Source organism: Helicoverpa armigera, chromosome 6 (assembly GCF_030705265.1).
Source record: "Helicoverpa armigera isolate CAAS_96S chromosome 6, ASM3070526v1, whole genome shotgun sequence".
In the NCBI taxonomy this organism is placed as follows: Eukaryota; Metazoa; Arthropoda; class Insecta; order Lepidoptera; family Noctuidae; genus Helicoverpa; species Helicoverpa armigera.
Genome location: NC_087125.1, coordinates 6,263,537 through 6,282,306, shown reverse-complemented (window position 1 = coordinate 6,282,306; position 18,770 = coordinate 6,263,537). Strand labels below are relative to the sequence as shown.

Here is an 18,770-nt window from a genome sequence, read left to right as displayed (position 1 = left end):
CTGTACTATATAACGTTGCTTCTTGCCGAATTTCAAGATTCTGAGTTCACGGGAAGTACCTTGTAGGTTTTGATTCCCTAGCGTGTGACGGAAATTCGTCTAAGGTGTCGGTATAACTGCTGTATCTTTTGATCTCGTTAACTTAGAAGTTTGATTTTTTCACTGCCTAAAGGGACAATAGACATAGGTATTTGGTATAAATTTCAATTTGATACCTTTATTCGTTCGTGAGAAATAAGGTAGTAAGTTTCATTTTATTAAAATATTTTTTTTTTCATTATATAACTAAAAAAATGAGATTTTCGTAATTTTTCCTATATTTGCATTATATGACAATGCTTCATGCCAAATTTCAAGACTCTGAGTTTACGGGAAGTATCCTGTAGGTTTTGATTCCTTTGCGAGTGTCGAAAATTTGTTGAAAATATCGACATAATCGGCTGTATCTTTTGATTGGCTTGGCTTAGAAGTTTGATATTTTCACAGCTTAAAGGGACAATAGACCTGAGTACTTCATGTGAATTTCAGCTTGATACGTCTACGCGTTCTTGAGATAAAGGGTCTTGACAGACAGACAGACAGACAGACAGACAGACAGACAGACGGACAACAAAGTGATCCTATAAGGGTTCCGTTTTTTCCTTTTGAGGTACGGAACCCTAAAAATGGTGCCATGGCAAAAATTGTTTCATGTGATGAGCATTTTCAGCTGAGATAATAAATTTTAAGATCTGGAACACCTGATGTGGAACCCCAAGAGCCCAGCTTCTCTATACCATACACAGGTATGACGTTTTAGCAAAAGTTGTTCAATTTGATAAGCACTTTCTATTGACTTACACAAATTGAAGATCTAAAACACCTGATGTGGAACTCCAGGGGCCCAGTTAGACTATAGCATATAGAGGTATGACGTTTTAGCAAAAGTTGTTCAATCTGATAAGCACTCTCTGTTGACTTATAAAAATTGAACCACACCTACACCTGATGTGGAACTCCAGGAGCCCAGCTAGACTATAGCATATGAAGATATGACGTTTTAGCAAAAGTGGTTCAATCTGATGCACTCTCTATTGACGTATAAACATCGAAAATCTGGAACACCTGATGTGGAACTTAAGGAGCAATACTACACTTGAAATGAATAGAAATGAATATTATGAAATAGGTATGGTGAATCAAAAAAGTAATTAGTCCGTCTTTTAGACACGTATTTTTCTTTTCTCTCTCTCACAAACAAATAATAACGAAGATACAACAACGCTTGAATTCACTGCTTAGTACAAAGTCACGAGCCCCCACTCTCCGACTTTGTTGCGTTATATCTCATTATTATATTGTATGTCTCTTCCAGACCTCGGGACTATAGAATGCCAAGAATGTTCAATGACAGCCGGAACCTACAGTTTAAGATCCCCTCCAAATGACGGTCATTGGTATCCAAAATATACGTAGAAAGTACATACGAACTTAGAAAAGTTGCATTGGCAGGCACTTGCCAGATCTGGAATCAAAGACGCACGCTCATACTTGAGAGATTGGTTCTCTACCCACTAAACCACCACGACTTCCACTAAGTCACCACGACTTTGTCATCTATTTAATGTTTTTTTACGTAATAATACTTGTAATATTTTTGCCACACACAAATGCGGACTAATTAGAATCACTACTTTTATCCCTATGGTCACGTCTATTGCGGTTCAGTTCTCAGCGTTTTGTTTAGTCTGCTGTGCTTTTGCTGTTAAAGTACAAAAATTAAGTATATAGAACGTTTTTCTTCGGTCCCTTAAAATTCAATAGCAGACTATTTAGATCTTTGATTTTGCTGACCCCGTAGTCGCTGGCATAAGGGACAGGATCCGCGTACGAAGTCGCGGGCGACAGCTAGTCGGTTTATAAACCCTTTAACCCGTTAACAATCCCGATATTATATTTTTTTATCGTAGTACGCAAAATGTCAATATAGCTTACATTTAATATTTTATTAGCGAACGAGAGGATTTGCTCAGCAAGAGTAAGCTAATGAAGTGAAGTGAAAACCGAATGGGGGTTCAATGACCTGCCAACGATCTCCACCTTGGCAATTAAGTCGGTGAGAATAATTTAATGAGCCTTTGTGGACCGAACGGACGAAGATGGTTTACGTAAACTGCATTTGTGTTTGTGTCGTGAAGGAGGTATTGCATAATAATATGCAAGATTGAATAAATTCAAAATAAATGTCATGTTTAATAGGATTTAGGAATTAGGTATTGCAATATTTTCTAACTTTAATTAGTGACTTAAGTTGTGCTAATTATCTTCCGAGTCTAGATAATTTCGCATCATGTATCATCGTAGGGTAGGGTGGTAGCCAATGAACCACCAAAAGTTTGGAGATCTCTAGCGCGCTCGTTTTTACAGTCTAAGAAAATATTTTTGTCTCAAATGATAGGTTATTTAACAAGCTGCCAAATTGTGTTGAAATAAGTGGAAAACATTTGCTGTTGTCTAATTTATACATGTTTTTTTAAAACATGAGAAATGGTTCATAGCGTACTCCTAGGGGTACACAAAGAACCGGGGGGGTGGTACTAAATGAACCATGTGGTACACAATGAATCACGGTAATATAAAAAAAAACAATATTGTTTGTTTTAAAGAAAAATAAATACACTAATTATAACTTTTTATAATTATTAAGTTTCGGGTTATACATACGTTTAAGAACCAACAAATCAGCCTTAAAACTTAATTTTTAACAATAATTATGAACATCTTAAAAGTTACGCACAAACTCTTTCCGGGAAAAAAGAAAAAACATTTTGTACTTGTATATTTATATTAATTAAAATGCTCTTAGCATTATAAAGTCGACGTGTTTTTATCACATTCAGACTTATGTTTTTTTATTGTCCAAATCACAAATTGTAACAATCAACATTTCTTTATGCTGTCTTCATGTTGGGCAGTAAGAAATTTACTTGCATCATAATGGGGCTCTAGTCTACAAGACGGATTGTTCCTGTACTTTGTTTGTGACATATCTCCGCACAAACACTTCGTCTGTCGCAATACTGGATAGAGAAGGTTGCAGTTTTTGCTGCTTTTAGAATGCTTAATCCCGACAAGTGTTTTTTCTATACCTCTTTGTGTAGCTTCCGCGGTGTGATACCCTTTTATACGTGCTTTCCTCCGTACCGTGTTTCGCCCCATGCTGAAATAGACGAATAATGGTAATTAATTATAGGTACTCACATTGACACTTAGAGGTTAACTGTCTAATAATACTTCCCACCTCATCATATATCATACAAAGCACTGAGATGTGGTACACAATACACAATGAACCGTGGTTCATTGCTTACCCAGTATAAATGGCTCACAGCGTACCCACCCCCTGTTAGGAAATGTTAGGTCATGTTTTATACAAAAACCGTTGAGAATTAATTCCAAAAAATAGTCTCAGATAAGCCTAATGATCTACATTACACATACAATTCACACATAGTTAAGTAAGAGTTAGATTATTAAAGTAACAACAAAAAGAAACTCACCTTTTTTTGTCGTTTTTGCTTGAGTAGAAGACTAAGACGCGGCTCACAGGTGAGTATATCGCGACAGACCCACGGCGAATAGACCAAACTTCTTGACGTGGCAAGGGAGTCTCGACATAATTTTTGCGCGAGCTAGCAACGTTAGGTATGGCCGGTAGGTACTATGGTTCATAGTGTACACGCGGTTCATTGGCACCCTACTTATAATCCGTAAAACATTTCAATCGAATTTTGCAAGCTATTAAACTAAGTGATCGCATAACATTTACATGCCCTAATACATTTGAATGCACCAAAGAGAGAATTGTCATCAATCTTGAAGGGGTGCGGAGCGCGCCATAATGCGCGGCACATATGGCGTCATCGCTAGGCGTTCCGCTCCGGTGAGCTCGTCGGACCCACATCGGCCAAGTGACCCGCACCGACCTTAGACCATATCACAGATCTCTCTACAAGTGGACACTAGGCTCTAAAGCACCTATTGTAACCACCCCTTTGTAAACTACACGTCAATGACAAATGTTACATTGACGACGCATTCAATGGATGTTATTCAGCCATTTGCAAATTACCCGCATTTAATCCGTGTAATCTTTTGTCTGGAATGTTTTAGCAAACAAGTGTACCTATGTTTAGAAACAAGCATCGCCTTTTTTGAGCTTGTTTCATCAATCCATTGTAATGGATACTAGAAAATATTTGGTGTTTCAAAATAAACGCCAACATTTTCAAAATTCAGGTTCCTGACCTAGATTCTGAACTTTATTTGGCAACACATAAAAGAAAATGAAATATGAAGCACAATTAGATACTTCGTATGTCTTTTGTTTTCTGGCACTATTCAGACCCATTCAATATTTACCAAACAAGACAGCTTATTAAAATTCCTAACTAAAGAATAGTAAAACCAAGAAAGAAGGAGAAAAGGCTTTTTTCCTTACCGCGACTATTTAACGTGCGGTAGATATAAAAATTATGTCTTCGATTAACTTTGCGTAATGGTTGCAATAAATATTTATGGGTCGGGATTTAGTGCGCAGTGTATCATAGGCATAGGTGTGTGAGGGGAGGACGGGGAGTGCTAAGTGCCGGGAGGCCACATGTCACTCTCGTCGTGCTAATCTCCAGGATTTGCCATCCAATGTCCCTCGGCATCCCCATCCCGCTCCCACCGACGACAAAACGATACATCCATTTCACGCAGCTCATTGAATATTATTGCTCCATGGGGATTTTGAAAATATGGAGCCGTTTAGCTAAAGCCGTACATTGTATCCATCCAGTGGAATTATTCATACGCGACCCGTTGCATTTATCACTTAATGGTATTAGCTATTAGATCGTTTAATCGCACGATTTGCGACTTTATGACGGAATTTAAGTTTTGCAATTCATATTACTGGAATTACGTTAGTGGGCACTTTCACAATAATGTTATGTCCATATGTAACATTGCAAACTATGTTCAACGGTTGGCTAGAGTCAATGGAAAAATAAAATATTTTATATTATCTAATTTTTACATCAATATTCATTATGTTTAAATGGATTGCCAAAAAAACCTGAAATACGTAAAACAGTAATCTTAACCCAAAACAAATAACAGGTGTGCTATTGTGAAAATTCGTGCACTTTATTAATTGAAGTCCTGTCACGGTACTTGGCCGACATTAAATTCTATTGAAATAAATCAGTAAGTCAATGTCTGTGAGCATAATGATCGCATGGTGCTGTCAGCGCGCCATGCGGCACGGAAAGCACATGGCTGGTTTTCTACAAACAAGTCCAACTACTACGAAACAAAAATTGCAAATCGCCCTTACGACTTACGAAATAAAGTCGAGTTTTCATTGCAATTCTATTCGCTATGTGCAGTGACGCGCTGGTTTTATTGAGTGCATTGCGGGCCCCGGCATGTCATTGCTTCCCTCCAACCCTAAAATGATTCCATTCTGCCGCCGGACGAGCCGACAGGTTAACTTTTGTTATTCTACAAAAGCCGCGCATTACAGTCCGATTGTTGGCACAAATGTCGGATATTATAAAGCATTTCGTGTTCCCTAACGATTATTTCAAGTGTAAAGTGAATACGCGAATCATTGTAGGGTAATCTTTAATCAATAGGTAGGCTCCTGATTTCCTTTGTGACTTTCAAATGTGTATGTGGGTGTTTTTTTTTTAAGTTTCATTTTTACGGTAGAAAAGTACTTGCACATATACACAAAACACAATAGGAAACTACATAATAACTAGACAGGGATAATTAGACATAGGTGTCCACTTAAGTTTTTTTTGCAGTGCCATTGGTCTTTAGAGATGCAGGAGTATCTCCTATCCTGTCCTATCCGCACATAATAAATATGGATTTTCTAAATTATAATTAGCTACGGTTAATAGGTAAACAACCAGATCTTATGGTAGGTACTCATGTCTTTGACACATTTCTCTACAATTTGCGCATATTGTTGTTACCTTTAATAACGCAAGGGTGAAAATAAATAAAAAGGAAAAACCGAGCGGCAGCCTGATCTTCAAATATAGTAAAGTAACAAAATGCATAAAATACATCAAACCTCACTGGATACATTTTTCCCTCTTCTTGCGAAACCTCTCGTCTGGGGGGTATTGACTTTTCATATCAACAAAGAAAACGTGAAAATATTTCTTTACCAAACGGTAAGTCAATAGAGGTTTGAGGCATTGCCCTCGAGGTGGTTAGAGAGGCGCGAGACGGGCGGGGTGCGGGGCGCGCGGGGGGGAGGGCACCGTGCGCAGCCTGCGCCAGGGGACGGGGGTACTCTTCTTGATTACAGCACTCCCTACAACCCCCTCTTGCCCCCACATTACTCCCCGCCCGCTGCAATACACATAAGGCTACACAATGACAGTCGTGTATAACTTTCATTGTTCAGGTTACAGAAAATATTTAATTTTAACTTACATGCGGCTCGCTAGGAATTTTATATGAATAACTTATGTATTTTAGTGAGATTACATTTTTGTACAAAAATGTACGATGTTGGTAAGTGCTATGAATTTCAACTTAATTGGGTCGACGGCATAAATTGTATACGTAATTCATAAATGGGTAGGTATACTAGGCTAATCCCATGCATCCTAGTAACAGCTGAAGGATGAGTCCAATCAAGTTTCTACTACCAAAAACTACAGAAACAAATCTAGTGAAATACGTGAAGATTCAGGTAGGGTCGCAGGTGGGAGCGGGCGCTGAGATTGTCCGCATCAAACATGCACGAGGCTTCGCCCTGTTCGCTCGTAAAAATGCATATTCAAACGGAAGGGCGGATGCTTTTAATACTGCGCTGTAATGAGCAGCCGAGGTCGGCAAACTCCTTAATTTTCTCTTTACCGGCCTATTCAGGTAAATTGTTAGCCCTTATTAATTGCTTTACAACGGGAAGGCGGGATAACATAAAACTTTATCGTGAGGGTATTATAAATGACGTGTCTGTCGGCCGTAATACGGTTATGTTTATTAAATTGACGATTAACTTTGGGTGTATTACTATTTTCGTGATCTTTGAAAATTCAGCACTAATATCCAATTTTTTTTACTGATCATACATAGGTAGGTTTGTAGATCGGTTTCATCATCTTTCGACAGGTTACTGGTATAGGTAGGAAATCCGACAGTACAGCCCTCAAATATTTAATATCTGTCGATCAGACAACAAATGTGTGTGATGAATGGTTTGTCATCATTAATAGATTGAAGCACAATTCATTTTTTATTGGTCTACTTCCAATTTTCTATAATAGGAATCAAAAAGCCGGCTACCTCATAATGATAATTAGCCACGCGAGCCATAAGCCCCCTTCGAACCGGTAAAGCCGATACGTAAGCGGATGGCCCACATGCTGCGCTTATTTTGTTTTCATTATTATGCATAATGGAAAAAAATAATAATTTAGATATGAATGATTGTAGTAAATATTAACCACAAACTTCTTATTTAAAAAAATCTTCAACAAAATCAACTAAAAATGCATATTCTTACATGGAAAATTGTATTCACATTTACAATGTAGTAGCGCAGTCAGTTGACGTGGTGGAAGATCCTTCAGATTCTTACCATTCTTTTAGGTTAGTAGGTACTTGGTGAAGTGTCGTTACAATGATTAATATAAATAAATACATAGTTAACCAACCACGTCAATAAAAAGTAAACAGATAAGCTACAGTTAGTTTGAACTTCTTTCAACTTAATTCTAGCGGTGGTGAAGGTAGGTATTTACAAAAACTTGAGTTATCTCGCTTAAATAATCTCCGAAGCCATAAAAAAATCCCAATCGCATATAATAAAAAAAATAAAGGCATAAGTTGATCGTCTTAATCGACATGGAATACACCGCTAAGCCCCGGCTCCGACAGAGCCGGCGTACCATTTCTCTGATTGATTAAAACGCTAACAAAGGGATAATGCTGATCATTGCGAGCTTTGTACTGAAGCCCTTTATGTACAACGTAGTCTGAGAGTAATCAAACCAGCCCTCTATAAAAATCACCCACGGAAATTATAACTTTCCACTGCTCTCCCTTTGTGCTCAGAAATATTGTGGGACAGAATATTTGTATAGAGATTTTCGTCTCAACAAAAATAATTATTGTTTGATGTTTGATTATATGTTTAGACACTGCGAATGTTTGTTGGTCTTCATTTAATTTTATTTGTGGTTTGCTTCTCTGCTTCATATTTTTTATTTTTCGTATTCATTATTTTAATACATATATCTAGCTACCATTCACAGTACTTGCTCGTACTCTTGTTGTAAAGCAATTAATGAACCATTTACTTTTATGGTTCTGATTATGATGAAATTGCATGCCGTTCGGTTTTTGAAATGGAAAGGAAGCTTAAGCTCAGTCGCAAAAGCTAGAGGCGAAGAAATAGCCTGTGGCAACTGGATTCAAGTAGAGTGGTTCCCGTAAATAACCAAGTTAAATACCTACCTAGATTTCATACATTTTACATAAGGTGACCGGTATGACCGTCAAAGTCACTTACAATTAAAACGACTATGACAATGACGCAAGGCCCAAAACGTAGATCCTAATACTGTATAATCCGAACGCAACTCCCAACCCGCATCTCTATTCCCAAAGCATAGATCCGGATCCCATATTCGATCATAGAACAGTAATCATAGTCGGCTGATCTAAATCAGGTGAGCTGAGGTGAGAGTCAGGGGTCCGAAGCCCGATGCACGACAGATGTCGCCCCCTGCGGCGCGGATGATGATCCGGCCCCTACTAAAGTATGCCTCATAAACTGTGTTGTTATGAATTATTTGATATTTCAGACGCCAATTACGTAGCTGATGTATGGCTGTTTCCTTGTACTAAGTTTGATGTGGCTTTGTTAGTTTTCAGAAAGTACTGTTCGTAAGTTTGTCTATAGCTATGTCAGTACAGAATTTCCCCTGAAAGTTAGTTATATAAATAAACATTTATTTTGAATATTTTAATTTATTGAATAGTAGAAAAATGTTATTAAGGCAAAATGTGTGCCCATTATTAAATACACCGAGTGAGATTCGTAGATTAAGTCAGCTTTTATAACGAGGTTACTGTTACTTAAACAAACCATTTAGAAATCACACCAAATATAACAGACAACAATGACACATTATCAAAAGTAATAAGACATTAAAGCAAAATGAGCGGCAGGTACGATTCACCCAGAAACCGCCGAACAAAAGCTGTAGTGGAAACCGGAAAGAGGCGATTCGCCGCGCACGCGCCGCCACGTGCTCACTTCCGCTTTTAATGCGATAATATAATAGGAGACATCTCCTCGTCGTTTAGTCAAAATACTCTGTAAATATTTACCGCGATATTTTCTCACACTTTTTTAATAAAACTGTTGATTCATCGAGAGAAAATAGGTTACGATTCACACGGCTTTTGTGATATTGTTTTTGTGAGCAGTCAGTTTTTGCTTTGTCTTTAAAGTTTTTTAAACATTTTATTAGTTAAATAAGATCAAAATTGACGTGACTTTTGAGGTTCACACCTAAAGGATATACGAAAAAACGCAGTAACATTTTGTTCTCACGCAGGGATCAAAGCATTTTGTTAATACAATATAATAACAAAGTAATGTTTGTAATAGTGGGAGATTAATACTGATATAATAACCGCTGCCGGCGCCGGGCGCCGTCCCCGCCGGCACGGCTGCGGCAGCCGGCCTGACTCCTTGTAATCATAGACTTCAATACCACAAGGGTATAATCCCAGTCATTCTATACTATTTTCGCATAAATAGCACCGAAAAATATTTTTCGTAAAACGTAAATCCACTTAGGTATCAGAAAAATATTAAATGTCACTTTCGTTTACTGGTAAAAATTTACTGTAAATTCATACGTAATATTGTAGCAAGGCCCTTAACTTACAACAAGGCATATAAGAAAGGTATTGAATAAGGGTATTAAATACAAAATACTTTAGGTAAGCAAATACTGCTACTGTATAGTGCATTAATTTACTAATAGGTGCGTTATCGGCATAATAGCACCAGTGTACGCTCTTGTCTGGTGTTAAAATCAAAAAAGGCCCATCGGCACTCCTGTAGAGCACTTAACTTGATTATACGAAGCCGTATGGTGTGCGTGGGTGAGCCATGGAAACAGGGCCGCCATAGACGCGTGCCGAGTCCTTCAGTAAAACCCTAGCACGTGTCCGCAAGCCCATAATTATAGGCTTTACCATGACGCTGAACTATGTTTAATATCAAGATAGTACAGAAAATTAAGCGAAAATTATTATTTCTTGAAAAGTTAAGTATCTACCCTAACATATTTTCAAATAAATGATCATTATATTGTACCTCGTTGTGTAAATTACCTGCTGCATCTCAAGTAATATGGCCAATTAAGATTTAAGCACTTTGATGATATGACAACATTTATTACTTCTTTGTCTCAATGCAATTTTTCATTGGTTTAGTTTTATAATATTGAGTCATCATAATAACAATAAAATGTAATTTTATAAACAAATTATATTATTGCGTTTGACTATAACTTCCGTATCACAAGAATTTACCATTACTAATGTATTTATGAAGTGTTGATTATGTAATTATCCTGGACAATAATTGCTTTATAACTAGATATACCTACCTGTGTAATCAAAAGATGAACCTGCATCATCAGTCATCTGTTCAATAAATTGTTGATAATGTTCGGTCTTATGCTATGTTTTGCTACTTGCTTCACACAATTCCAATCAGGCCGAGCCGAATGTTCAGTGGAAAAATACAACACTTTGGAATATGTATTCCGATAACTAGGATTGGTCTACTGTTCAACAAGTCCAAAGATAGGTATATAGGTAAAATAAACGTTACAGCTAAAAGGATCTGGCTCTGTTGAGCCGGAAGCACAGCCCATAGTGTATAGATCAGCAAATAGCAAAACACGCATTTAGCAGCTTCGATGCTGCCAGCTGATCTACCTTCAAGTGCTTTGTTTCTGGCGAGCAGTGCGAGCAGCACGTCGGGCGGCGGCGGGTCGAGCGGGTGTAGCGGCTCCAGCGCGTCCATGGCAGCGTCGCGACGCACCTCGCACCCCGCCACCACCTCGCCGTACTCAGCCTCCATCAACCCGTCACTACGTCCCATGCACACACTGTAAACATCCAGCGCCGGCTTCTCGACTTAGCATCCCGCACGAGTCGCGTAAACAACACGGTCGCACCAACACCTGTGCATGGTTCCCGGCCGGCAGGGAGCGGCTGCAGCGGGCGTCGCGACGCGCCCGAGAGCCGGAGCCACGTGGCGGCGCCGCCCACGCCCGCCCCTCGCCGCCACACTCTCGCGCCGCGCCGCCCTCCTGCCTCCCATTGAGAAGTCATTTTTTACCCCCTGAATCTGATAAACCCCGGGGCGAGCGGGGAAGCGCGGCGGCGAGCGCGGCTCCCCCGCCCCGAACTAATTTGCTGGAGTCGTACGACACACCCCGGGTACTTACATCCATCTACAATATTACTCTAGCACGTTATCCCGTTCGCGGGGGCACTTCGTTTCTAGTCATCTAGTCATTGTGATGAAAGAAATTCTGAAATCGTAACAATATTTTTCGTTAAAGATTTGGATATCAGTAAATTATTCTGTACGCCTTCCTCTATTTAACATTTGCTGCATCATTTCACTGGTAGATAATAAAAATATAAAAATAATTTCAGTTAATTTTATTTACCTATACATTTTCCAATACTATTTTTTTCTGAATTTAATTATATAAACTCAATGCGTTCTGACTGGTTCTGACGATAGAACATTATGTCATAATGACATTCACTAACTACTGACGTACGGTGTTATCGACAAAGTTGTAGTATTATTTTTTTATAATTATTTATTTTAGAACCAGTCTTTAGAACTATGTCCAAATGTAATAATTATAATCCTGACAATGTGTTTAAACGATTCAAGGTTATAGAGTTCCCGCCTTCCTTCGTTGGTCTTTCGACAAAACAAATTCTCGATGTGGATGTGGATCTCAGAAAATCCGCTTATCTCAAGACAATGTGCGAAGGACGCCTTATGGTAGTTAACAACCTCACCTTAATCTAAGTAAAAAACAGGATCTTAATCGAATAAAATATCTTATAGTAGTTTGCCTAACAATTATACCACTGACATCGCTGGGTTTACCCACGTGAACATTACGCACGGAGATCGAAATATAGTGTAATAGTTTTTCTGCAATTTCAGGAGTTTGATGAAGCGCGTCACATCTCTGCATCTCATAGGGCATTCAATATAGAACCTAGAAGTGATTCCACTGTTGAAGTAACGTTTCAACCTAAAAATGAATGTGTATCTAGAGCAAAACGCAAGATGCAAATTGACAATAGATTTGTATTCGATTTACGTTTGATACAAGTCGATGAAATAAGATGTTGTGAAAATGAACTCCACGCTGAAATTGGTCGATATTACATAAGTGGCCAGTACGAATATTGCCAAGTATCCCACTATCCCAAAGTACTTAACTTTGGCCATGTAGTTATTAATAGTAAAGTGACGAAGTACATTCGTATTCGAAACGAATCGAGTTTGATTGCTGCTAAAATGTGGGTTGAGCGAGTGACGTGTTTTGAAGTTTCACCAATGAAATTTACGATACCTCCAAACTCATCAGTTAAGTTAACCATATCAGTCAAGCCGACTTGCTTAAAGGTTGCAAGGACTTTTAATTTCAAAATAAGAAATCCTCACGACGAATTGTTTGAATCCAATAGTGAAAATGTATCTGATTTAGACGACGTTTCCAACGTTATTGATTATGTAATAACTAATAAAATTAATATATCTTACGACAAAATTCCAAAAGTGATAGTGGTTGAGTCTTTGCACAAATTAACAGAACAAGAACCTCGATATACTTACGTAAATGAAGAAGTCGGAATACAAAAGGAGCGAAGAGAAAAAGCCAAAAACTACATTGAAGTCTGTAAAATGGCAAGTGCAAAGAAAATTATCAAAGAAAAATTCACAACTGGAAGAGATCATTGTTGCACAAAAATATTGAACAATATTCAAAAACTAGATGCACAATTCTGTCGTCAAACTATTATTAAAATTACACCTTACGACTTATTTAATGTATTGTTTTTCCCATACTCTTTGGATTTTGGAAAAGTTGCTGTATCGACTTACGGAGAAAGTGGTTTAAAAATTAAGAATAACACAAAATATGATATATCTATAAAAATGATAGACGGTACCGGTGTTTTATATACTGAAAATAAACTTGCAGAGGTTGTTATTAGATTGAAATCATCAGAAGAAACTACATTAGCAATCTTTTGCAAGGGCTTTAAACTAGGTGTATGCGAAGGTACTATTCATTACATAATTGATGATATTTACAGAGGAAAGCACTCGTACAGCATGGATGTAAGTAATCCTTTGCTAATGGTACAAGAAAAATGCTTGAAGTTTGGAATGGTCACTTCAGAATGTTTTGTTACATCGGTTCCCGTACGAATATTTAATGATTTCAACATCACGGTCGACTTCAGTTGGGAAGAAGGATCCCCAGAGGCTCCATTTGAAATATTGCCAATTTCTGGCTCCATAGAAAGTCACAGTTGTAAGATATGTATTGTTACATACGTTTCTAAATCAACAAAATCAAAAAACCACGAAGTTAGTTTAATTTCTAAAAGTATAACCACTCAATGTATTCCGATGGAATTAAGCATTGCAACACGCAAACTTTCTATTAAGTTTTTACAGCAATCTGTGATATTTAAAGATATTCCATTAAACTTGGAGACAATAGAAAAAGTTAAATTAGAGAACTCATCAAGAGAGATCGCCTTATTTCACGTTGTTGAACCCTTGATTCCGGGTGTAAAGATTGAACCAATGAGTGGCATTATTCGACCAAAAATGATCATGACTTTCGATATCATAATTAAAATATCATGCGTTTTGGAATTTGCTTTTGATATTTTTATTAGAATCAACAATAAAGAGAATGTTGTGTTGCCAATAAGTGGAAATGTAGTGGAACCAAAAATTGTTATACATCCTAAAAATATTTATATGGCGCGCATTCCATGCTATATGGTGACTTATGTCCCAATCACTATCCAAAACTTTGGCCCTGTTAAATCTGAAGTAGACGTTTTAGATACTGGAGATGATAATATATTTGATGTTTACGTGGCAATCGGAAATGAAAAGCAAAGAGTGTTCAAATTTTATGTGGAAGCTGGACAATCTAAAATTGTGTTTATCAAAGTATGTGATATATTTCGCAGAGAATATGAAATGTATATTCCATTTAAAATAAATGGACTATTAGGACCTCCTAATAACAATTCTTGGTCCACAGAACTTCATTACTACATCGGCGAATTCGAAAAGTAAGGGTATTTTTTCATAAAACATCGAACGCAGTGTTCATTCATATTTTCTTACCTCGTACGTATCATTCCATAACTTACCATCTGCCTATCCTTTTTCGCGAAGGAACTCGTCATGAAAAGATGGTTACCATACAATGTCTTGCTAACATTGCTAAACCCAATCGATCGATCGACATAGCTACGATAGTTATTCTCTCATACTATAATCATCGGCACGAATCTTGAGCGCTGACCTTCTCCTGCGCAGAAGTAATTTATTGGGTTCCTTTTGTGGTATGAAGTGAGGCGTGGGGGCGGGCTGGCCCGCAGCGCATCGCATCATAGCCGTCACTCGGGACTGGTTCTTTGCTAATAAATCACTTCTGCGCAGGTGAAGGTCAGCGCTCAAGATTCGTGCCGATGATTCTAATTACATTATGAATTAATACAAAGTATTTTTTTTCAGGTGTTATGAAAATAACGTGAAAGTAAAGTTGAAAACTGTGAACAAAGACATTAGTTACTGTCGCATAACGGGTGTAATTACCGTTCCATGGATAGCATTTTCTGTTGAAAAATTTGAACTGGATTATGTTCAACATGGTAGAAATGCGATAAACTTTGAAATGATCAATGTATCAAAATATAGTTTATTTGTAACAATAATAACATCAAAGTTAGCGCCTTCTTTCTCTTTAGAGTTACTTTCGGATCCTGAAGAGAACGGATCACTAACCGTAACCGAAAATAACATAAAATTTGAACTGGATCAGGAGCAACAAGCAGAGTTTTGTTTGACATTCCATCCAAAAGGTCACGGAAAATTTGTCACAACTGCCGTTTTGTATTTGGATAAACATATGACTATACCTTATTACAACTTAACGTTTGTTGGAAGGAGAGAAACGCCGCTGATGACGCCCAGTGAGTACAGAATAATATTCCCACCTTGTTATGTTGGAACCGAAATAACACGAATTATCACTATCGATATGGAGGAGGAATCTGACTTGGATTCATTTAACTGTTATTTTAAAGAGGATGCGAGTCTTATTGTTGAATTAGTTGACGTTCAAATTATTGAAAAAAATGAAATGCTGCATACGATCGTTACGGTTGAACTGAAAGTTTGCACTCAAGCGCCTTATATTGGAAATGTGATCGTTCATTTTAATCATGATTGTGGCTCAGTCTGTGATGTTGAAGTCCATTTTTGTGTCACATATTGTCTAATCACCTTGCATGCTAATCACCTTGTTGAACCTGAGGACAATCCCTACCCTTACTTTCCGTTGAGGAGCCAAGTTAATCTTTATGACTACTTAACGCAGTGTTCAAAATTTTTGGAAAAATGGATGTTTCAACAAGGTTTTAGAAGAGATTTGTACCCAGTCATACCTGATACATTTCACGCATTATCGTCTACGTTGTCGACACAATCTGGTACAAAGACAAAAGGCATAAATGTATCTTACTTGAATTTTGTCAGGAGGATTGCAGGCCCTCTTATGAAGCACGTACGAAAAATATCGTTAGTACCCAGTAATACTTAAACGTATGTGTATTTGAACGAGTACAAGTAACTTATTTATAACATATCTTTTATATAATTTCAGTGTTCATGGTGTTGACGAATCATTTAAGTTTGTTAAAGAAATTCATGACACATATAGAGAAGTCATTAATTTATTGAAATCACGAGGTGCCAATTTGTGGGTCTTACAAGCGAAATACCTCTTGAGTTATGAACAATTCGTAACTTATTCGGAAAATGTTGCGCCAAAGTGCAATGCAGACATTGTATTAACACAACAATTGACATCAGATGTTGAACTTTTTAAAAGGTTAAATAAGCAAAGTTGGCTCGACTTCATCTTACAAAGTTACAAAGTTTTTGTCATGGACAGTTGTTTCTTTGAATGTGTTTGTGTTAGCACTCAACCCAGAGACATAATCAAAGTGTTAATTGACTGGTTCAATGAACAGATATTGATTCAACATCACAAACTTATCAAAAAAAAGAAACCAGTAAAACTAATCACCAATATAACAACAGACTTATCAGATGGCATTGCCATTGCGTCGGCCTTAACGAATTATTGCCCGTTTCTGATGGAACATTTTTCATTATTCTGTGAGGTGCAAGATAAAAGTATTGAGGGAGACATTATAAATAACGCGTGCCTGATTATTGAAGCTATGAACCTATTGAAACTTTATTTTCCACTATCAACTAAAGACTTTTTTCAACCTAATTATTTACAAATGCTGTTTTTGTCTATACACCTTTATGTAGTATTGCCAATGTTTAAAACAAAAGATACGATCAAGTTTCAGCCACCACTTTTAAGAAGTTCTTCACGCTTAATCGCAATATGTCCCACAAGCCAGGAATCGCTCATATTTAGTTTTATGATTCTTAACAACCATAGAAACAATTTTGTGGTTGAAAAGGCTCCTTCACAAGATAATGGAAAGAAGATGTTTTTAAGCGTTAAATATACAGCTAATTTTGTGTCTGAAGAAAGCTGCATTCTCCTAGTGCATGGTTACAATAAAACTCGAATCTTTGACACATACATTGTATTTATGCTACGTGGACATGTCGGAGTGTTGAATCCAGTTAGAAAATGTAAAGTGACTGGACCATTATATAGACCTAATAGAGTTGATATTCTGTTGTCATCACCATTTCTAACGACGGCCATATTTCAAATCCAAATCACAGACGCGGAACCATCAATACCCGTATATTTTGAAGAAACACCCAAATCTAGATTTTACTTACGACGTTTAAATTTAATTGACAAAGAAATAACTTTGAATGGTGCACCAAAGGAACAACAAGAAATAACAGACCATAAACTGTATTTGCAAATGATATGTCTAAGTACCCAAGTAGGTAACTCATGGATTTGGTTTACGAGTGACATTGGGCAGTTTTTTGTGAGAGTAACGACACAACCTCGTTGGGATATACCGATAGACAGCTTGCAAGCAAAAGTACAATCGTGGCCTATGGACCCCTGCAGCTGCGGGGAGGCTTGCGAGTGCTACAGAACTACTGTACTCTTGATACCGCACCGCAACGAGTTGATGGTTAAAGCCATGCGTTATGCATTACTCGAACATGCATCTGGCGCCATGATGCAAATATTTGATCAATTAATTGGTAAGCTCAGTCCGTTTCAGTTTTTAATGAATTAATCCCTCACACTTTCTATTTTATGTTTCATCTCAACAGAAACAACGACTGGCAAAATAATTCTCACTATGCTATTTGAAGAAGGAGGAACCACTATGTCGGATGTGAACCATATTCTTCGAAGCAGCAACTCGTTCAGGATCAGCTCCCGCGCGTTGACGCCGCGCATCGAGCGCGTCACACTGTCGCACCATAGCAACGCGATGTTGGCGCTCCCCGTCACTGTCCCGGCACATGACAAGTTTGAGAAATATTCGATTACGTTTACTTCTGATTGTGGTATGGATATTCGTACTTACAGAATATTCTTCATTGAATCCAGTGGAAACTTGACATCCGAGACAATGTTGTAGTGATATGTGAACTTGAAGATATTTTTTAAATATCGGGATATAGTTCAACAGATTCGTCTACTAAAACATGTTTCAGATTTTTCGCCTTTTGTGGATATCAAAATAAAACGGCTCAGCATGTAAATCCTGTTACCGAGTGCACGCTTGGCCGATACAAATATTCGTTCGACAAGTTTGTCACAAAATGCCAATTCATTTTTTTCGATAAGTACTCGTTTCCACTTTTTTGAACAGCCATTAAGTGGACGATGACGCTTGTCTTTTTATTGGTTACGAGAAACCAGTAAGTAAAACTGGAAGCTTACCGACTCGAAGTCTGTCGAATGTCTGTAGATCCTGCTTGTAATCAATTAAAAACAAGATGTTGTGGGTATGGCACGATCCTCAAGCCACTGTTCCTAGTTATTGTGATTTTACTATTTTTAAATTTTGTTCATAACTATGTAAATCATTTACTTTTATTTATGCATATACGTGACTTCTTAATAATTTAGTTTTTTCCTTTAATTTATGTAAACGTTATTCAAAAATAAATCGATTATCATATCGTTGAAACTAACTACAATAATTTTAAATTGCGATTTTTCTCGAAAGTAGGTAATACCTACTAGCTTGTGCTAGCAACTTTACCTATCTGGGTGCTTGAGAACTACTTCCTATTCCTGTTATTTTGTGATTATGAGCTATATTACTACCAAGTTTCATCAAAACCGTCTAGTAGTTTACCGACTTTCGCGTTTTTAATAACATGGTACTATTTTCATGATTGAGGTAATTTATATTTA

The 18,770-nt window shown here is 37.5% G+C and overlaps 2 protein-coding genes and 1 long non-coding RNA gene across 4 annotated transcripts in view; 1 reads left to right on the top strand and 2 right to left on the bottom strand.

Annotated features, from left to right (window-relative positions):
- The window catches only part of LOC110371919 (LIM/homeobox protein Lhx3), a 37,735-nt gene extending 26,359 nt beyond the window's left edge, over positions 1 to 11,376 (bottom strand). Inside the window, exon 1 of one of the 2 annotated variants that reach the window (XM_064035252.1) lies at positions 11,020 to 11,376. In XM_064035252.1, the coding sequence (XP_063891322.1) occupies positions 11,020 to 11,185 (166 nt within the window). In that variant the 5' untranslated portion in view covers positions 11,186 to 11,376. The remainder of the gene's footprint in view (positions 1 to 11,019) is intronic. The other variant, XM_064035253.1, reaches the window with a different exon arrangement.
- On the bottom strand, positions 3,022 to 3,727 carry LOC126056235 (uncharacterized). The gene is made up of 2 exons (XR_007511936.2): positions 3,540 to 3,727; positions 3,022 to 3,199 (listed from the first exon to the last, which is right to left on the bottom strand). It is a non-coding gene; the product is annotated as an uncharacterized LOC126056235 (long non-coding RNA).
- A 494-nt stretch (positions 11,377 to 11,870) lies between the features above and the next one.
- Positions 11,871 to 18,750, top strand: LOC110371958 (uncharacterized). Its single transcript, XM_021328430.3, has 5 exons — positions 11,871 to 12,112; positions 12,281 to 14,445; positions 14,894 to 15,958; positions 16,044 to 17,599; positions 17,672 to 18,750. Exons 1-5 carry the CDS (start codon positions 11,948 to 11,950, stop codon positions 17,983 to 17,985), a joined length of 5,265 nt encoding a protein of 1,754 aa, XP_021184105.3. The 5' UTR covers positions 11,871 to 11,947; the 3' UTR covers positions 17,986 to 18,750.
- Positions 18,751 to 18,770: the final 20 nt, after the last annotated feature.